We start from the raw sequence: 21,544 nt of genomic DNA, 5'->3' as shown, positions 1-21,544 counted from the left end.
ATATATACACTGCACTACTGTGGTACTTATTATTATTATTATTATTATTATTATTATTATTATTATTATTATAAGGAAGAAGAAGAAGAAGAAGAAGAAGAAGAAGAAGAAGAAGAAGAAGAAGAAGAAGAAGAAGAAGAATTGCATTAACGAATTATAGAAACCAAGAAGTAAAGGGTGTTCATAATTTGCCATATAAGGGAAGGGGCGGGACCTTGGTGTGTATGCCCCGCCTGCAGAATTAAATGCCCACAGTCAGCTGGATTCATTCATTGCCGGCAGTTTGCAGTGCTGCACGCTAGAAAAGGGAGACAGTCGGAAGGTTGCGACCGGCGTTTCACAGCATTACATTGGTCAACTACCTCTGGAGGACCACAAAGGACTAAATAGGATCGCATCTACAAACGCTGAACATCAGCAAGGTTACGAAGTGTCACAGACGGTTTGGTGGCCGGTGGAGGCGACACAAATTGTTGTTTTGCTTTGTTTGTTTGTTTCTTTTTTATCTCTTCAATCGGGGGGGATCTGTGGATGGTACCTCACCTTCGCTTACTGGGGCTCTGAATGGGAAGCTCGCATGAACGGGACGAAAGGCTCCCATTCCTGTTTGTAACTCTATGCATTTGTATTGAAATCCACTAATAACGAGCCTGCAAAACAGTTTGTTTTTTTTTTACCTCGGAGTTTGGGCAATGGATAACTTCTTTGCTGAGGTACGTGATCGCAAAATAATATTTGTTTGTGTCTAATCCCGGTGGTGAGTTCTAAGTTTTTGAGGGTTAAACTGGACATAACGTTCTGGGTAATAGGTGGTCATGTGTTGACAGTGCAGGAGTGTGTTAAAGAATGTGTACAGGCACATAACTTAAATTGCAGTGCAAGACAAGACAACTACAGTTCAATGATGTCATTTAGAGTCTGACGTCTATTCAGAGAATTTCTTGCTTGGAGGTTTTTTGCTTTTACTGGTGACCTAAATTGTATTTTTTTTTTTTTTTTTTTTTTAAATCTTTTTACACATTGACCTATTTTTCCTCCTGACAATGTTAATCAAAATATACTGTACTGTTCTAGAGTATCCAAAATGTGGTACTGGATCATTGCTGTAAAACGTGACGTGGGCATTAAATCAAGTTACAACATTATCCAGACCGCAGTCTAGAGCAAGTCATTAAGTTGGCATGCAGACCGAGGGATTGTGAGTCGCACCTGCGGTGCTACTACGCGCATTACGCCCATAGCACTCCAGAAAATACCGTTAAGTGATAAGATGGTCCAGCAGCTGAGATACAGGATACAGCATGCAGACCGAATCGTGACCAGACCACTCCTATCGCAAGCACTGGGTGAAATAAACCAGGTTTTCTTCTCAGCACCTCGGTGATTGTGGCGTCTGAATTACATAAGTATTGTCAGATAAAACGAATATACTGTAGCGGAGGCCTACAGATAACGACGTCTTTCTTCACTTAAATTAACTGGTTCACATGACATTTTTTCCTTTTCCTTTTCTTTTACTAATGGCAGCAGACTAAGGTGCGTCAAAGACCAAACAATACCCATAGAAACCCATACCAAATTATTCTAGTATTATGAATTGCCATTTTCAATGCTAAAATAAACCTTACCCGATTACCTTGAGTTGTGGAACCCTGGAGGATGGTGAATTAGTTCTACAACTACTGGGTTGCTTCAGACTAGTGTTGTAGTTCCAGCGCAAAACTGTAACTAGTGAGCTGTTTACAAGCTCGACACTGTAGGCTGATTTTCAGATAAGCTGTTGAAAATGCGTTTTTGACCTACAGTTTCAAAGTTTTAGTTTCTGTGCAGTGCAGTGGCAAGTTATTGTGTACCGTAGACGTACAGCTAATAAGGTTACTAAAACCTTGAATTTAAGGTCTAATGTTCGGCACCGAATTCAAAATCATCTTTAAATTCAACTGGTCTGTTTGCCTGTAGTTTGTCAGAATGTAAAACCTGAATAAATTGAAATTCAATACCATGGCATTCTGAAGCCAAGGTGACACTGATAATCTGTATTGAGACTGGGCAATGCATTCTTCTGTAGCACCAATGCAGTAAGTAAGAAGACTCTGTCGTTTTGCCTGCTGGTTGTATTTTGCAGGTGATGTTTCGGGAAATTTTGCAATGGTCTTAACTGGGGAGGTGGGTGAAACTGCAATGTAAGCAGTTTCACCAAGACTGCACCATAAATTTATTTGTTTGACATGTGTTTATTAAACAAGATGTAGAATTGTACTTTATATATTTTGCAAACTATTTCACTATCACGCCTTTCTTCTTTATCTACACTATATAGATTTTACTTCTATTCTCAAAACACCTGCGCGCTCTCTCTCTCTCTCTCTCATGAGAACAAGGGAAGGTAAACCGCTATTGTGGTTTATGACGACATCTCAATTCCACCATAACATTTAGCCTTTAGTCCCGTGTGCAGTAATGTCACCTGTCAGATGAAAGTGTGAAACTGTTCCCAGGTTGCCTTCAAGGGGTAAGTTTAAAATTACTGTATGAGCTGCTGGCAGTGTTATTAGTCATTCAACCTTTCATGGCACAGAAATGTATCTTTCTCCTTTTAATGTCTAGTGTGCCTACGAAGGGTAAAGGACTAATTGCACTGCCTGCAGGTAGATATGATACCAGGCTGGCCATGCAAGTGTTTACCAAAAGTGTTTTCACTGCCATTATTTGACCTAACTTAGGGCCATCCTTCCACTGCTGTCAAGGCCTCTCAAGTTATTGCTCCACATTGTGCTTTTGAGAAGTAGACTGCTATTGATTAAACTTGAGAACACCAAAAAAATATGTTCTAATGTCTCGCAACTCCTAAGTCCCTTTTTTATTTCTTTTCTTTTCTTTTTTTTTAAATTTTTTTAAACCAGACTTTAGTTTCACTTTGACTTTGGTAAACACTCCTGTCCCAGTGCACTTCCTGTGCTGCACCTATTAGGGCCCCACCTGTGCCTCACACTCACTTTCTGTACTGCCTACAGAACAAAGTACTGCGACCCCTTGAAGAGAACTAGGACAAGAACTGTTTATGCTCAAACTGCTATAATTGGTGTTTTAAGGATAAATGGGCTTCAGCTGAGTCAATGTGAGAATGAAAGTGTGTAAAATAGTCTTCTAATGGTAGTGGTAAATATTTTAAACCCCTTAGTATTCTTACTTATTACCTCTAGTAACATTATCACTGTTCTCCCTTTGCCCAACTACAATTAGACAATGTGACACAGGAAAGTGACCTGGGGATAATAGGTGGTATGAAAAAGTATTTCAAGCTAAATTTGAACCCAAGCCTCCAGAGTAAGGGTATTTCTTCTTCTCATAAAGAGTCTAGATATATGTGCTGGATAACTGGTTGATTCCTTTCTCCCAGTTACATGCTTTGGTTTAAGAAACTAGAAAGAAACAGAATCTTCTCCTGCACTTGCATGTCACAGGGGAGGGGGGAGGGGTGAGGAGGAATGGGTGTGTGTGCTGTCTTATCCTGTGCTTCTGTTTCTTTGATGGGTGTTTGTTTTCTAATTCTGTTAGATTTTAATTACCGTGAGATCAATTGGGCCTAGAAATTAAAATAAATCAACCTAAACTGGAAAAGGTTTTAAAAACCTTTTTGAACTCCCACCCCCCTGAATTCTTTACTAGTGCATAGAAAATCTAGTCAGGCAGCCTCAAACTACGGTGCCCTGGTAGGAGAGGAAGAAACAAACCAGCACAGAGGTTAACTGTAACCGGTGATCCTTGTTGCAGAGGAGAAACAAAGCAAATTAATTTTGATATCTGAAGCCAGACAGTGAATTCAGCAGTATTGACAGTGTCGCCAATACCTCGGGACAGTGCCTCAAACCAGAACGACAAGACCGTGATTAAATGTGATATCCATTACCAGCGTTAGAGAGAATCCTTGCTATAGGTCTGAAAATTGTCACCTTGATGATGGTGCTTTGTAACTATGAAATAAAGGCACGCTGCGAAAATAAATCATGGGGGTTAGCAGGTCATTCTGAATCATCCGTCTGTAGTCCTTAAATCAACCAACGGCAACTTGTTACAACGAGCAGCTGAGTCAAGATTTAGGAAACCCTTTAACCTAGATGGCACAAACCATCCCTCATCCCGTAGTGCATGAAGTTGTCCCAAAAAATAGAAACGCATCCCTTCCCTAGCACACTCTTTGATGGAACTGTCCATTTGACAGCTATTTTTAATTTTTTTTAAAATACAAATATCATGTGTTCTGTAATATATAAATGCTGCATCTCCCTATTGCAAGTTATTTTCATTCATGGTAGGCAGCTGATCTGATAAATTTTTATAGTAGGAGCTCAATTAGCAGGTGGTTTCCAAGACCGCACAAATTGCTGTTTCACTAGAAACATTCTCCAAAGCAGTGAAAGCTCTGGACTAGTCTAAAGAACAGACTTCACTGCAGATTCTGACCCCCAATCTCCCAGAAGTAATTCAAGGTGGTAATTCTACGAATGGTCCTGTATCCTTCCAGAACAATTGAAACCCCTAGCAGACTCGTCATGTTCCTACAATGCTGCCTGCACCCTGTTGACAGTGTTATGGCAGGCGTCTCTTATCGGTCCTCTGCTGCTTAAACGTTTGGACTGTTTACGTATACAGCTTGAATTTCAGATAAAACAACATAGAAACTGCACAATAACTCAATGTTGACCCTACTATAATTCACAAAATAGCTGGAATATAGTAATAGACCCCTACTCCAAAATATATAACTGATCACATAAGACATAATGTGCACTCAAATGTAATAAAGCTTGAACTTGCATAGTGGTGTTCTGGTGACCTTTTGTAACAGAAATCGTAATGAAAAGCAGACGCCCGAGAACTGACTACCCTCACTACAGTCTGAGGTAGGCATGATAATAAAACTGTTAAACGCTGCAGTTTATAGAAAATATACCATGAATTATAGCCCCAGAAGGCAGTTTGTTACTACTGGCATTCTACTCATTTTAATCAACCTTCTGCCCTTTGGTCTGGTATCAGTACGTGTCCTATTAAAATGAGTACTTTTTAAACAAATTCCAACTCTGGAATGCTGTTGTATAAGTTGGTAGCATGCTTCAGCTGGAGGGTGTATGTGTGTCATGTTAGACTGGACTGACTCCTAACCTAGTAGAGTCTCTGTATAAATTACTTCCGTAGAGGTCACTGGCTTTAAAGACACTAAAGATTGCTTGGAAGCATTGGGAAAACCAGTAGGCTGCCTCTCCCTGCATTCCCTGTGCCGCATCCTGCCTCCCCGACTGACCTCTCTGAGTCAAAGCAGCAGACACACTCCAAATGGTTTAATGGGCAGAGACTCCTTCCTGCGATTGCATCAGCATTCCTCCAAAACCCAGTTTTGCAGTTAACAGTTTTTTTTAGAGAAGTTTGATTACTGTTTTTTATTATTACCACACTTCAGAAAAAAAAAGTCCTTCAAAAAGCATTCCTTAAAACAGTCCTTAAAGTTTTGTGAATAGGGCTCAGTTTTTTGTAAAAGTTACTTGATTCAGAAACCCCTTTGATTTTATACACTGGGGCAGCAGTGTGGAGTAGTGGTTAGGGCTTTGGACTCTTGACCGGAGGGTTGTGGGTTCAAACCCAGGTGGGAGACACTGCTGCTGTACCCTTGAGCAAGGTACTTTACCTAGATTGCTCCAGTAAAAACCTGTTTAAATGGGTAATTGTATGTAGAAATAATGTGATATTTTGTAACAATTGTAAGTCACTCTGGATAAGGGCATCTGCTAAGAAATAAATAATAATAATAATATTGGTAGCACATTATATTGGAGCTGGATTGTTTGCTCAAGTGCAAGTGGTTATTTCTTTGTTGAAAGGCTATGGACCATTCGATGACTGATCATACTGGGCTTTGGCACAAAAAGGGAGATGGCTATGGGGGTGTTTACGGGATGATGGAGGTACAAAGCCACAGACTTTATTGTGAATTTGATATGGTAAAATGGCTGATCAAGGATTGATATACTGGCAGACACTTGACAGAAGGGTATAGAAGATGGAAACCAAAGAAAAAATGCCTAAAAAAGCTATCGAGGGGAAATAAGAAAAAAAACAGATCAGTAGATCAAGCCAAGGGATGCAAATATATAGAAAGGAGTCCAGTTGATATTTGATCGTGTGTGCAGTTTCTCCCCCAGTTGGCATGTTTGCTGTCAAAGCAGGTGTTTTTCTGAGATAACTCTAATAGCCTGCCTAAGCAGGGGCTGATTCTTGATGGAATTACAGCGTTTCATTTCTCACGCAATCGTGCTTTCACCCAAACCTGCTCCATAAAATAAGCACTTCATTTGGAGCTGAAGGCTTGTTCAAAGAAATATGAGACAGGATCTATTTTTATTCTTATTCTGTTTGATTTCTACCAACCCCCCCAATGCTTCATGGTTCCAAACATATACTTAAAAAAAAAAAATGTAACAGATACATGATCTCTCTTTTGTATGGCATTTGAAAAGCACTGGATCAAGTTTATAGCAGTATACTGAGTTTGGAAAAAGATATACATTCTGTAAGTGACAGCACAGCTCCGATGCCCAGAGTTCCCTATGTCCCTAGAATTGCTTCCAAGTGTCTCCTCCCCCCCCATATACACACACTCACACCTACACAGAGAGATAAGTGTAGAAGTATGCATGTTATCTTGTGTCATAAAGAATCACTATAATGCTCAAACCATATGCCTAACCTGAACCCCTAGCTGATGTTATTCCTCAATAAACCCCAAGTCCCAAATGAGGAGTCACACTTCGACTCATACTATACGTTCAGTTATCGGCTTGGGATCCTAACATATTGAAGATTTCCAATAATTCTGAGGTATGTTACTTCGATTTTGAGATGTATGTAATCGTACGTACGCTCTGATCTACAAGACTAAACTGAAGTTGACTACATATTGCTACATTCCTTCCTATGCATAAGTTTTGATATATAGTAATTGGTAGCTTCCCTTGTTACTGCTTTTTATAATAAATCAGTGAAGATGTTTACAATTACTAGAGTTTTATAATAATTCATATAGGCTCAACATTATAAACATCAGATTCACATATGAAAACAAATCTAGCTAAAGCATAACATAGAAAATCCAGCCAATCTGGAACATACAGTATGTGGCCATGAACAGTGTTTAGCCATTCCAATAAACAAGAGGATGTTGCTGTTTATAATAGAGTTTTTTTTTACTGCCTTTAACAATCTGCATTCACGTTTGTTTGTTTTTTCTCTGTTTTGCGTGATAGAAAGAGATACAAAGTTATTTTTATACACTAGACATTTTTTCTGGAGCAGCTGACCTGTTTGAAAAAAATGTGGCTTGATTGACAGAACGCAGTCGCTGAATCCAAGATGCATTTTTTACATTTTGACAGAAGAGAACAGGCCCCACTGACTTGAGATTCCCATCCATGCTCCTTCTGGAATTCTACAAAGAGCAGCCCCCTCTGAACTGTGAAATTCCTCTGATACCTATATACTTTTCCCATGCAGCATTCACAAGATTCCTATGCGTGACACTTCTCCCAGAGCTTCAAATTTCACCCAATACCCTTTCTGTATCCAGCAGAATTCCCATCTGTTTGATCCATAGAAATAACCCCTAACCCGCCGAATGCCATGCATGATTCCTTAGGCCTGTCATCAGGAATACACTTTTTAATTAATTCAAGTTCAGAGTTTTTTTTTTTTCTCTCTTCTAAAATTAATCCTTACAAAAATCATTCCTTTTGAAATGGTCCTAAAGTTTTGTGAATAGAGCACTATGATCTTTAAATCCTAGTCTTATGGGCCCGGCATACACGTGTGTGTGTGTGTGTGTGTGTGTGTGTGTGTGTGTGTGTTTGAATATGCATCACTTTTGCCATTCTTCTTGATGCATTTCCCCTCCTCCTCCTCCTCCTCCTCCTCGGTTTCCTTACACAGTACATTGCAATAACAATGTGTAAAAGAATACAAGGCAAAGTCTTGCTGGATATTTCCCCCCAGCTTCCTCTGTTCTTATATGCTTTTCTTCAGGTGATAATCATTGTGCTTCCTGTTAACATAGTCTTTGTGGAAACGGAAAACAATCACATTAGAAGAGGTGTTATTCCTGTGACGCTTTCCACCTTTACCTAAAATAGACAATCGGGAAGAGAATGATATCTGCTCATGTGCCGAATTGCTGCAGAATGCTTTGTTGCTTTGGCTGCGGTTGTTGTACTTTGTATTGTGTGCATAACCAAATATATATAGATACAGCTAGACATAGAATGATCGTTTTTACAGGATACACTTATAGGACTAATATTTTAACAAAACCATATTGGGCACTAAACCTTTGACTGTTCTGATTTTATTAGAGAATGAAGATGTTCAGTGGTAAGAGTACATGCTGACTGTATTACACTGTTTACACATTGTGTTCTTCACACCAAATTAACTGGTAAAGCTGATCTCTTTGTTTGGTTATGTCAGCTGCTCAGTCATCCCTGATTGGAGAAGATTAGTGAAATTCAACTAGGGAGTAGGGACAGACCTCAAGCTTACTAATTACGTGAATGGGGTTAATTAGGTTTAATATATACTCATAGATATATGGAACGGATCTAGATGACCAGAGTTTTGGTGCATCTTAAGCATAAATGACTGCACAATGTAAAGGTAGAGGTCTGTAAATTTAAATTTAATTAATGAAAGCAGCTTGCACAAAGCCTACCAGTTTCCATTGGATACATTGAAGCCATTCCGTCTAATAGAAACAGACCAGCTTTGCAAGACAAACTTTTTGTAGCGCTAACTAAAAAGGGAGTATCTGTGACATAAATACATATGTTTTGCTAACATGTTAATTAGGATTTTAGAAGACATGTAATGGCCAAAGGGTTTCAGTTACCACATATAACCACTGACTGAGATTAGTGGTCACTTGGGTGTTTTAAAATTTAAATATGGTAAATGTTAGCACTGCACTAGAAATTAGATCAATTTTAAACCAGTCATATTGTGCATCTTTCTGATTACATTCTGACCTCCTTTGAATGGTTTTAACACAGAATTGACAAATACTTTCTGAAGCAGTTATGTGGGATATGAATTTACAATTCAGTAAACCTGGCACTGCCAGTCAAAAACCTTATAATAGCCTAGGCTAACAATAGTCTTTCCACAGCCTTCCCTAAAAGGGGAAACTGACCTTATTTCCAGAATGCATTAAAAAAAAAAACCCTGCAATTCCAACATTTTTACATACTGGTGAGTCATCAACGTTTGGGAAGATTGCAAAAAATTACTGAACTATACCACGCTTAACTGTAGGTCGGTGTATAAATATATGTGTATACATGTCTGCGGGCAGCCCCGCTGCTGCAGAGACCACTGTGTCTCTTTGCAGATAAGATCTGAGCCCTGGCATTGGACCCCCCCCCCCCCCTCCACACAAACACAAACACACACACACACACACACACACTGATAGCTTACTGCTGTAGTGAACAGATAAGGTCACCTATATCTCGGAGCATGAAACCATGAAGTGGTGCACTGCGCTGGCTTTCTGTGGTGCCAGTGATGACTGAAAAAAAAAACAACAGATTTAATAAGGGGTCAGATTTTGCATTCCCATTCTCTGTCTTGCTGACTATGTGAATACTGAGGCTTTAATACATTTACCTAGCTCTTGCACTGTATAGCAATATTATCACAGATCCTCCTTGTGCACACAACTGAGTGATATAATATGACTGAAGGCCTCGCAAAACTCTCTTTTAAAACTGGACTTGATGTTTTGAAACTGCCCCTGTAGAGCAATGTAATTGAGTGTTAAAAAACCAGCAAAGAAAGAACTCTGAACAATTAACTGTTATATACCTTTAGAATTGTTCAGCCTTTGAACTTCAAAATGGTTCAAATAGGGCCCTATTATTATTATTATTATTATTATTATTATTATTATTATTATTATTATTGTTATTGTTATTATTATTGTTATTATTATTATTATTTATTTTAGACTCCAGGGCGACTTACAATTGTTACAAAATATCACATTACAGATAAGAGAAGAGCAGTTAGAAGGTACAGTAAAATCAGTAGAAAATAAGATCAAATTCACATAGGAACAAAATAAAGAATACAGTAAGTTATTACATTTCAGAGCGAGTTCGACTAAGAGCAGTTAACTTATAGTAAAAATATTTGCTTATACGAGTTAAGTCCATTAAGAGCACATAGTAAGTACGATAAATGGATGACAACAATTTAAAATAAGAGCAATTACAAAAAACGTGAATACAGATACCTATAAGGGTAAAATCAAATACAAGACACAGGTAGTAGTTGTAGTTAAGAGCAGTGGTAGAATACAGCAAGGTATAGAGAAGTTCAGTGCAAGTACAAGCTGATGCAAGTACTGGTACAATTGGGTGCCATATAGTCGAGAGTTGTGAGGTTTACAGATGCAGTCTGAACAGGTTTGTCTTGAGGAGGTGCCAGAAGGTGGTCAGGGACTGAGCAGTCCTGATATCCGTGGGGAGGTCATTCCAGCACTGAGGGACAAGGGTGTAAAAGGAGCGGGCTCTAGAAGCGGGTGAGTGGAGGGGGGTACAGCTAATCTGCCAGTGGTGGAGGAGCGGAGGGGGCGAGAGGGAGTGTAGGGAGAAATGATAGTCTGGAGAAAGGTCGAGACAGCGATAGGTGAGTACAAGAGTTTTGAATTGGATGTGAGCAGCAATAGGGAGCCAGTGGAGGGAGCGGAGCAGCGGTGTAGCATGGGAGAAACGAGGAAGGGAAAAGACAAGGTGAGCAGGAAAGTTTTAGATGAGCTGGAGTGGACGGATAGCAGAGGCAGGCAGGGAGGGAGTTGCAGTAGTCAAGGTGGGACAGTACCAGGGCCTGAACTAGGAGCTGTGTGGAGTAGTCCGTGAGGAAGCGGCAAATTCTGCATATGTTGCAGCTTTCATATATTACAGAATGCATGCAAGGGTGGGCCAGCCCACAAGAAGATGTGTTTTTTTTTTTTTTTTCAGCCCATGTGATTTAAGACACTTAGATGGGAAGAGATCCTTGTTAAATAGAAAACACAGGTTGTTGGGTTCAGAGATAATTCTCTGTCTAAATGCTGATCAAGAAATTAGTCATATTGTGACTGAAAACTGCTTTTTATAATGCTAGAAGTGACTCAGCTGTTGGTTTATTATGCAGTTTGTATTGCAGTCCTTGCAGGTAGTTTCCACAAGTTAGGGCCTGAATGCTAACAAGTTCACTTCAGTTTATTGTGTCACCAGCGAAGATTTACATTCATATTCATTCGATACCTTGTCTATTATAAAAAAGTAAAGGTGTGTTTGCCATTCCATTAAATTATTTTACTTATAAACAGGAAAAATGTAGAACTTGTATCTTTTTATACCTGTTTTGTAGTTTTCTGATCCTAAATAGTTTTTATTTAGAGACGGCTTGTTAGGGTTCTGTGATGCTAATTATATAGGTGTTGGATTAAAAACAAACAAAAAAAAAGTCAATTGAAATGCATGCAATATTTAACACATCTTGAACTGTAAATGTGCCATAACTTACAAAGCTAGTCACTTTTGTAAATGGCAATCCTTATGTTTTCAGACTGACATAAGGTTTACAGAAGGTGCAAGGTTGTCATTCCCAAGACTGCACACAGTCATGTGTCCCATGGAACAGTCTCAAAGGTGATGACTGTATGGGTCCTACTGGAGAACAGACTTTGCAGCAGATTTGTACCCATGACTTTCAGGTACTTGCCAGAACAGTTTAAACACCTTGGAGACTGGTCGCGTTGATGCAATGCAGACATTTGAGACTCGAACAGCAGAACGTGGTGTTTTGACCTAGTTATAAAAACTCCCCTGCTCTGCATATGAATAATTGGAGCAAATGTTTTGTACAAGGAGAAGATATCTTTTTTGCATCTGTGTTAAGTCTGCTTTAGCTATTGAGCTAGAGATTCAAGCCAATGGAAATGTGGGGACTGGGAAGCTGAGATTGGAGTGTTTTAGGGTTCATAAGTCTTCAACATAGTTAGTGTTTTGATTCTGTATATCATTTACATTTTCCAATTATTTAATTTCTTTCCTGTTTTAATATCCTTGTATGTGTGTGCTGGGCATGATGTTCTATTGCTTCTAGATCATTATTTTCCATGCTTCCTAACTGTTCCATCATAAATGACTACAGAAAAGACTCCTTGAGGCTATATGGATGTGAGACTGGGAAGTTTGTGCAACACTTATAATGATCTAAGCAGAAACAACAATAGAGAATCATGCAGGACACACTGTATGACAGGACATTAAAAAGCAACTAGGTATGGGTATGACATTTCCTTAACTAATGTGTTGTTCTGGGTTTAGATAACATGTCCTCTATAGCTGGTACAACAGAGTGTAACAATTAACCTCCCTCACTACCACCCTCAGTGTTACAACTCGGAACACATACCAGACTGCATGCTTTATCAGTGCACCGTGCTTTGTGAGTGGGTAAACATGCAAGAGGATGCATTGTGCAGCATCACTACACAGCGAGTCAAAGCTGAGCTGTAAACCTCAGCCTTCCTTCCTTTGATGAAAGGCATCGCTTCACTCATTATTTGTTATCTATTGTACTTTCTAGACCAGGAAGCATTAAGATTCGTCTCACAAACACATCTTTTACCTCTATTATAGGTGTTCTTTAATCTCCTATCTGATACTTGTCTGTCATCTTTTGGTCAGGAGGAAAAAAGTGCTTGCAGCATAGTAGGGTACATTTCCAATCAACGCTGGACGCTCCTTCACTGTATGGGATTGCTAATCCCATTGAGGATGCGGTATTACCATTACTGTAGCACATCACTGCCAGAGGCCCAGTCTCGGTATGGGATAGCTAATTCCATTGATTCAGTTTTGCTAAAACTATACCAAAACACTAGGGGCCCTGTCTCTAGGGTTGGCTAATCTCATTGCAGTTCCAGCATTGCCATTACAGTAGCATTATGCTACCTTTCCATCTGCAATGTGAAACTAAGCTGCTGTAAAACTCAATCTTCTCTTGTTCCAATAACAGATCAGGGCTTCTGTAGGTTTCATATGAAGTCTGAAACCTAACTCTTACAAAGGTCAAAGATTATCTATATGTGACACAGAGTACAAGTATCGGCGCATTACTGTGTTTTTACTGGTACATGTCTGATTTGCTTTTTTCAGATTTTATTTATTTATTTATTTATTTTTTTAATGAAGTCTGGATTTGACACCTCCCTCTCAGGGTGTCAAAACTGACAGTTGCTGGCACTGAATTTTCTGTTGCCATTCTCCTGCGAAGTCAAAACTGTAACTTTTAAAAGCTATATTTGTCAATGGCAAATAATTTTACTCGGGTGTCACTTTGGTGATGAAATTGGCCACAGAGGTGTAGCTAATTTGTTAATAAATGTTTCACAGATAGTATCTCAAAGTTTATTGTCAGTGTTGGTGTCTGGTTTTGATTCCTAATGTCTTGTTTGTATTGGATTCTATCTGGTTCACTTGTGCCATCAAAGAGATTTCTGTCAGCTCTAACCTGACCTTGTTCGCAAAGCTATAAGTCACTTATTTAAATGTTTTTTATTTTTTTTATTTTTACAGTTTGATATAAATGAATATATTGTAGACTGTTTCTGGCTTCTTTAATAACAGTGTAGTGTTCTGAAGTTAAGTAGTTTTGTATTGCAAGTTAGTGGTTTGATCAGTATGTTCCAAGTCAGATCTAGACAACAAGAACTTGAAATGCGTTTTTCTCAAAAAACGTTGGATATTTCACAAACTTGTACTGGGACAACAAGAAAATATTACATTTGCCAAACCATGATGCTGTAGAGGGGGATATCCAAGAGCTGGATGGAGGCTGCTTCCATAGTTTCCAGTTTCCCCCCATCCTTGTCTGTGGAGTCATGGAGCCTTACTGTGTTGGTGGTTTATCCCACAGTTCTGTGCGATGTCTTGTCCAGCTGTGAGAAGAGCTGGGGTTCTTAGCCGCTGTCCTGAACTCTTAAAGCTTGTCCAAGTGGCTTCCTCGGGATCCACAGCCCCTCTTCCTGCCTGGCAGAGCCGCCCCTGCCAGCCAGCTACTCTCAGGGTGGCAGTGCTCTGCTGGGGGAACGAGGAGCTGACTTTGTAACTGGTGTAGTCAGCAGAGCCACGCAAGACATGCAGTATTGATTCAGAGCTGTTTGACAGGAGAGAGGGAAATGGGCAACTTCCTACACTGCCCTGAGGAACAAGGATAGATCTTGGGCGTGTTAGATAGAATAAAACCGTTTTATATATTTAAAAAAAAAAACACAGTTTCCATTAGCACAACTACATTATCTTTACTTCCCTATCATTTTGCTGTAGATTTGTGTAGTTTTTCACAGCCTCATAAATATGCATTCCTCTTCTACTACATGCAACAGTAGGAGATTATAAATTACATGGGCAAACTCTGTTCTACAGTAGCTCAGGAAGCAAAACTAAAATTTAAACAAATGATTTTTTTGGTCCAAATTGTATTTTTGTTAAACTCATTGCATTGGTTAAGCAATGTGTTATTGTAAGCTGTTTATATCTTACAATAAAGTAAGCTATGTAAAGTATTTTTTTCCATTGCCATCACATTCCCCGCCCCCCCCCCCCCCCCCCCCCCAAAAAAAAAAAACTAAAAAATATTTGCATCAAGAATAATCTCAGAACCACAGGGGATTAAGAGGCAGGCAATAGTGGAGACGGTCCTACGTACGTACGTCACGCCAAATTTATTTTTGTGTATACCTGAAAAACAGCTTATTCAGTTGTGAAGCTTGGTATTATTTAGCATAAGTTATTGAGAGTAACAGATCATGGAGGTATATTGAGGTATCTGTACGTCTGTCCATCTGCATGTCGCTCTTAAATTTGTATACTATCTTGAGAACACAGGAAGTTATTCCATGCTGTAAATCAACCATTTTACCAAGTACACACTGTTGATATGTCCGTCATTAATACAGTCATATTACTGATGCATTTAATTTTGAATTTACAGTCGTGGCGGGTGGATGTATGTAACTGACATGTTTTCTTTCTGAAGAGGGATTGCTATTAGAAGTCTCAATTCAATAATCAGTCCCACATCACAGCCGGGGTCCCAGTCCTGGTCCAATAGATAGCTAATCTCAGAGTCGCCCTATTGCTTTTACAGAATAAACATTACCACATCAGTGCTAAGGAGATCTGTCTGCCACCCCCCCCTGTGATTAGGCAGTATCTGCTGGTGCCGTCTTGTTCTGGAGACCCTGCTCCCTGGGTTGTAGGGGTGCAGAGAGCCGACTGCTCCTAGACTGGGGATTTGGTTAGAATCCTTTATCAATGCTAATCTCTGTATGTGGAGAACAGGCTGATCACTTACAATTGATTAGCAAGCTTGTGAGCCCTTGAGGAGAGTTTCCGCCTGCTGATCCTCTGGGGGCAGGCTGGGCGAGAAAAGCAAAAGGGAAACATTGGCTCTGTGTCCTGGGCAAGGCCTAAGGATCGATATTGCAGCACTTTAAAGGAGTGCTTAAAATGGAGTTTAAAATCAACTTTCTTACCTCACACATTCCCTATGTCAAATTTCTTTCCTCCTTATCAGCTCTTTTTCCTTTGTATTGTGGTGAGAATCTTTTGATTATTCACTTGTTTTTGTGGTTTATTTTACATTCATTTAAGATATTTCAAATATAGCTGCATGCATACACCTTTGCTGTGGTCTGATTGCAGCTAGACCATTGGAGTGAGTTTTGACTACAATTAGGTACCATGACGCAGCAGCATCGTTCCATCTACAGCATTGTCTTTTGAAATATCTGCATTCATTGCAAAAATGAAGGCAGGGATTATACTGCTGGCACGAAGAAGAAAAAAAAAAAAGTATTTTGAAAACCTTGGTTAGCACAGCTTTCGATGTTTAGATACAGGAGGCAGAGCATGTGATCTAAAATGACGCTGGGATTTGCGTGCCTGTGGCGGCTGACTGAAATGTGGGTGCTGCCCAGGCTTGCCAGTGGCCTCCCTATCTTACAGGGAAGTGCTTTCTTTTCGAGTTAGTAACTGGAGTGAGGAATCACTGACAGGGCAGTGCTAGGACTGTCTCCTAAGAAAGGAAATTCCCAGTAGCCACTCACCCAAACTCCACCACCACAGTAACTTTGAAACTCATGTCAAAGACATTTGTTTGGTTTCTCTCTCATTTTTATGACTGAGTTATGAGCACCACCACATGATTACAGGCTGAGCAGGCACCCATATGGGAGTGGCTCCAACTGGATCAGAAATGCCGGGAATCTAACTGATTCATCACTAGTCATTTACAATCTACGTTTCCTCATAGTCTCGCTGGCTGATCAAAATGTACAAAATAAGCAGCAGTGACCTGAGGAAATCAATCTGGCTCTGATCTGGATATACTGCAGTGTTTTTATAAGCGAAAACCCATTTCTACTGACAAAACTCCTGACTAAAATGTGAGAAATCTATTCCACAGCTAAAATAATGTGTGAATTCAAAATCTAAAAACTGGGGTTATGTTTAAAAAGATTTTGCCGGGATACAGAGAGCGTGGGTTAAAGCAAAAGTTTTTTGTTAAAGCTGCAGATTCTGTAGGTACTCTTACAGTACAGGTGCTGGTATTTCTAGTGAAGTATTTTCCTGTCAACCTATCACAACGTGCTGTGGCACTGTTTTTATGGTAATTTTAAATTCCTGCTGGTTGATAATTTTCTCATTCGCAGTTAATTTTAAATGAATTGGCTGTGACCGGTTTGGATTTGTTTATTTTTTTATCGTTTGCATGGAGGCTGTGTGTGTGTGTGTGTGTGTGTGTGTGTGTGTGTATGTATGTATATGTGGTTTCCTGTAACTCATTGAAGCCCGTCTTATTTTTTATAATACATGGATACCCTTGTGATGCTAATATTAAAGAAGACAAGGTTCAGCAGTAAAATGTTTTTTTTGTTTTTTTTAAATAGTGTTTTTCAGTGCTGTACAGATGTTCTATGTCGTTATGCGTTTAGTTTCTCTGAGATACGAATGTACCAGCTTTACATTTTTTATTATTATTTTTTTTTAACGTCTTTTGTTGATCATTGATGAACATTTCTGTAATGTGGGTGCTGAGTGATTGAAAACTAGCCATTTTGTATTTGAATTGAAAGTGATGGTCCTTGAGGAGTCGAATGGGTCAAAGTTCAAGTATATTTTCCTATAGAGGAATTATCACTTTTTACGTCACTACTGTGGTATTATAACTTTCTTTCGAAAGGCTTAGGATGCAAATATAGCCTTCATCCAGTATTTATATTTATATATTGTACACATTTTTAAATTACTAATGTATAGCTAATTCACTAACGTTTGTTAATCACACTTCTTAAATATTTGTGGAAGGAAAAGCGCAATTTGTTCCACTGAACAGTATCAAAGCACTAACATTTTACAATCAACATTAATACAGTTCTACAGCACTTTGATCAGTCAATAATTGGGTTGGTACAGATTGCTGGTCTTATGGGTAGAGCTGTGAGATGGGAGTTAGTGATTGGATGCATAGAGTGCTGTGATGGAGCATGCAGCTTGTATTGATCTTCTCGTGCTTTCTTTCTCTCCTTCCTCCTCTGGGAAGGAGAGATCTGTAACCCAATTATTTCTTTATCCTGGACGCTCCAGTCAGCTCTCTATGACAGGCAGAGACCACTGTCTTGCCAGTTTGGCCATAAGATTTCAAAGGGCTATCTGCCTTCCTTGGTGGCCGCCTATTCAGTTCAGCAGTAAAAACTGATTGATGTTTTATGTCTAAATAGATAGTAAAATATAATAATCCTGCAGCAAACGTTTCCTTTTTTTAAATTTTTTTTTTATATAACCTTTCTTGTATTTGTTTGGGCTGTACCACAGTATCTTTCTGTCTGCAAATGTACTAGCTGTACTAGCTAGGAGCTTGTCTTGAAAGGGCTATGCAACTCCTATTACCTTTTAGTTTATAAGGTTCAGGGTACACTGTTGCAGACAGACATCCCAGACAAACGTGCCTGTAATTCAGTATTTGGATCTATCCAACAATTACGTTTACGTTAGGATTCAAGTAAGCACACGGGTACAGCTGTAGATGTGTGGGTCACAAACTGCTTCCGGGATCTTTTTCCCATTCGACAACACTCTGATTACCTTGACCTGGTGAAGTGACCGCCCAGAGGGTCTCTCCTGTCGTTTTTGCTCTGCAGATAGCTGTAAACTTTCACAGTGAGGTTGCGTTTGCCTATAGCATATACTGTAACAACCTTTTGCAACCAATTTAATGCAAGAATATCTGCTTTTATCCCCACCCCCCCAGTGTGTAGTCTGTGGAATTTGTAATGGACAGACATAGATTTAATATGGAATTAGTTTGGAAGTATATTACGAGAGGAGTCAGTAATTATCGTGTGTGTGTGTGTTTTATGTATGTAACCCACCGGCAGCTGTTGAATCCAGATAGGTAGCTACCAATATATAAAACGTTATCCATAAGGTAGATGATGAAGCAGGGCTGCATGGTTTTTGGTTGCTTTTCTTCTTCACTCCATTCTAATGTTAAAGGGACATGGCTATGACCGACAGCATTTTAAAATCAGGTGCAGTTTCTCCTATTGAAGACCAGTTGCCATTCTTGCTAAAGAAGCAGTTCTACTAGAGATTCTTTTAACACTCTCCACTTTGCTTTTTTCTGTATCACAGCTTTGGTGTTTCTGTAGAAACTTGCCTTGGGACCAATCTCCTTTATTAATGTTGATTTTAAAAGGTTTGTGTTTTGATATTGTTAACAAATAAACAATACATCCAGATAGGCCTCCTGTGCCAGGCCCCTGGCAGTGATGTTTCATTACATTGAAAATGCTGGAGAGCAGTAAGTTGTCCTCCAGAGATTAGCCAGTCTTCAAGCTGTAGAACTGATCTGCTTGCTGGGATGATGTAGGGCTGCTGTAATGACCATATGCTCCTTTGTAAGGTTGATTAACCCTTTTATCTATTTGACGTTCCCACCGACCTATGCCAACCCTGTCTCATTGTCCTGGTGTCACCTGTACACTTGTGTGAAATATGTGATTTTAAATGATTTTATGTATTTGGTTAGACAAACAAACCATTCTCTGCAGTGTGTGCTTTTCATATTGAATCAATATATATTGCTTGGATGAAGTGGAGTCGCAATGTTGCATCTTAATGTATGGTTGGGTATGATAAATCAAATAAGTATACAGACTGGCAATTTTAGAGGGTAATTGAGTTATATACCATTTTCTTGTACCTAGTTATTTGCAGACCTATATAGAGAAGTTTTCCCTTCCATTTTATTATCACTACAGCTGATGCAATATATTAAATTAGAAATACATTACAGAAAAGTTAACATTGGAATATAGTTATAATATCGACACATCAACCCAAATAAACCTCAACAGAAACATTACCAGGAAAAACAAAACAGAGAAGTTGGACACATGACTTCCAGTTGCACAGCAAGTCTGGTATGGTATCGTTGTAGATTAAAAGTGTGTTTCGTTCATATCGCATATGACAATGTTACTACTGGGTACCAGTCTAGCACTGGCTCATACCACTGTAGTTGTCCTTGTGCCAATGCATTGTCATGGAAGATGGTTCGGGAAGGGAACCAATGCTGCAGCAGCATTGGATTACATTGAAACAGATTAGAGCAAGTTCTGGCCAGTGTACATACTGATTCAAATAGGGATACTGATTTGTGATTCCATGTTAGGACAATAACAATCACCTACTTGACTGGTTCTTTGCTGTGCACACCGGTGGTATTGCCGGGACCCTACCAGAGCATCGCTATCACTTAGCCTTCCCTATTGTGACATATTCAAATGTGACCCTCTGGCTGTACCCTGTATAGATCAGAGGGGTTTAGTGTGTCCCTGGGGTCTATCCAATTTAGTGAGTCGTGTTTATACATCCTCTGCTCTCTCATCATTACTGTCAATCCAATCGGACACACTCCTTACTTGTGGGCACGCAGACTGATACCCCCCGCCCGACCTCCATTAGCTAATTCTGTTCATCGTCCCTTCCCATCATTTATTCATTAGCCACTTTTCGGATGCTAAATGGCGGCTCATTGCCTTCAGATCCGCGTGTTGCCAGATAAGGAAACCGTTTCAATATGCGAAGGACATCTTTGCACAGTAATGCAGTATGTGAAGGTTGTAGACAGTTTCCCAGAACCAGTTTTGAATTGATCACTTTCATGTATTTAATAACTAAATGCATCAATATACTGCACAACACTATCCAAAGGTCAAATGATTTGGTTTACCTTGGGTTTAAACTGAGGACTGAAGGGTCGCCTTATTATAACTGGGACCTCAATACCTACCAGATTTAGCTCCTAAATCTTTGGCTGACCTAATATACTGTTGACCTGTTCTCTTTTTTTAAGTGCATTGTGTAATCCTTCAAACTGACCAACAATCACCTGAAAATAACTCGTAGGACCATCTAAGATTGACCTTTGTATCTAGCTGATTTTAACATGGTAAATGTACTGTTGTCTGTGCATTAAGATTTCACTACAGACTTATGGGTTTGACAGGTAATTATGTGGGTTTCTCAGGATTTAACATGTCCTGACACTAATGTGATACTGCTGTCCTACTGAGATGGTTCACTTGCACTTATTATGTTGTTACATGTCAATGAAGAGGCAATGCAGGCACTTATACAAGCCTGTGGAGCCAGATATTCATGCATACTTAACTGCTGGGGCAAAACCGAGGTCAGCTTTCTCTAATACTGCTGATTTTTCATAGTAATTTTGTATAACTAGACTGCAGAGTGTTCTACCCCAGTGTTGCTGTAGCTCTTGGAAGAGAGGTCTGTTAATTCTGGGGAATTACAATTGCACAGCTTATGGTTCATGAAGTTTCTATTGAGATGCTTGGGCTTCAAGCAACCTGAAGCTGGTCCTAACACCTCTCAAATGTACATAAAGGCCCTTCAATATTGAAGCTAAGATGCTTTTACAAAGCTACTTTTTGTGTATGCAGCAATTTTTTATTTTTTTTTAATGCAGAAATAGTCTACAGCCCTAGAAACGTATTGAAACGGGAAATTGGAGTGGACAAAGACTCCACCAGTGCTTTTAAGGGTTAAGATTGCTGTGCAATTGGTATTCTAGGTAGGGAGTGGTGGGGGAAAGGGAGCATACATACTGTAAAAGGCAGATCATTAATTATATCTACCCTGGGGACTGAGCTGCTGAGACAGTATCTCTGGATCGTTGGTGTGGGGCAACACTGGTAGCCCCCTCGCAGAGCGTTCTTAATGAAAAAGGGGGGAGGGGGCCTGGGGTCTGTTCCATTGTTATGATAATGCATGCAATAACTGCTGGTGTTTGTGAAGAAACCACTGTGTTGGAATCCCACTGAATTGGTAAATTCAGACACTACTGCCCTACGATTTGA

At 39.5% G+C, this 21,544-nt stretch overlaps 1 protein-coding gene across 1 annotated transcript in view; it reads left to right on the top strand.

Moving 5' to 3' along the window:
• The first annotated feature begins 277 nt into the window (after positions 1–277).
• myo10l3 (myosin X, like 3) overlaps positions 278–21,544 on the top strand; it is a 108,391-nt gene continuing 87,124 nt past the window's right edge. Inside the window, exon 1 of the mRNA XM_059032087.1 lies at positions 278–713. Within this exon, the coding sequence (XP_058888070.1) occupies positions 693–713 (21 nt within the window). The 5' untranslated portion in view covers positions 278–692. The remainder of the gene's footprint in view (positions 714–21,544) is intronic.

Source organism: Acipenser ruthenus, chromosome 10 (assembly GCF_902713425.1).
Source record: "Acipenser ruthenus chromosome 10, fAciRut3.2 maternal haplotype, whole genome shotgun sequence".
Lineage (NCBI taxonomy): Eukaryota > Metazoa > Chordata > Actinopteri > Acipenseriformes > Acipenseridae > Acipenser > Acipenser ruthenus.
Note: the sequence above shows the minus strand (reverse complement) of the source record. Positions and strands in the feature narration are given on the sequence as shown.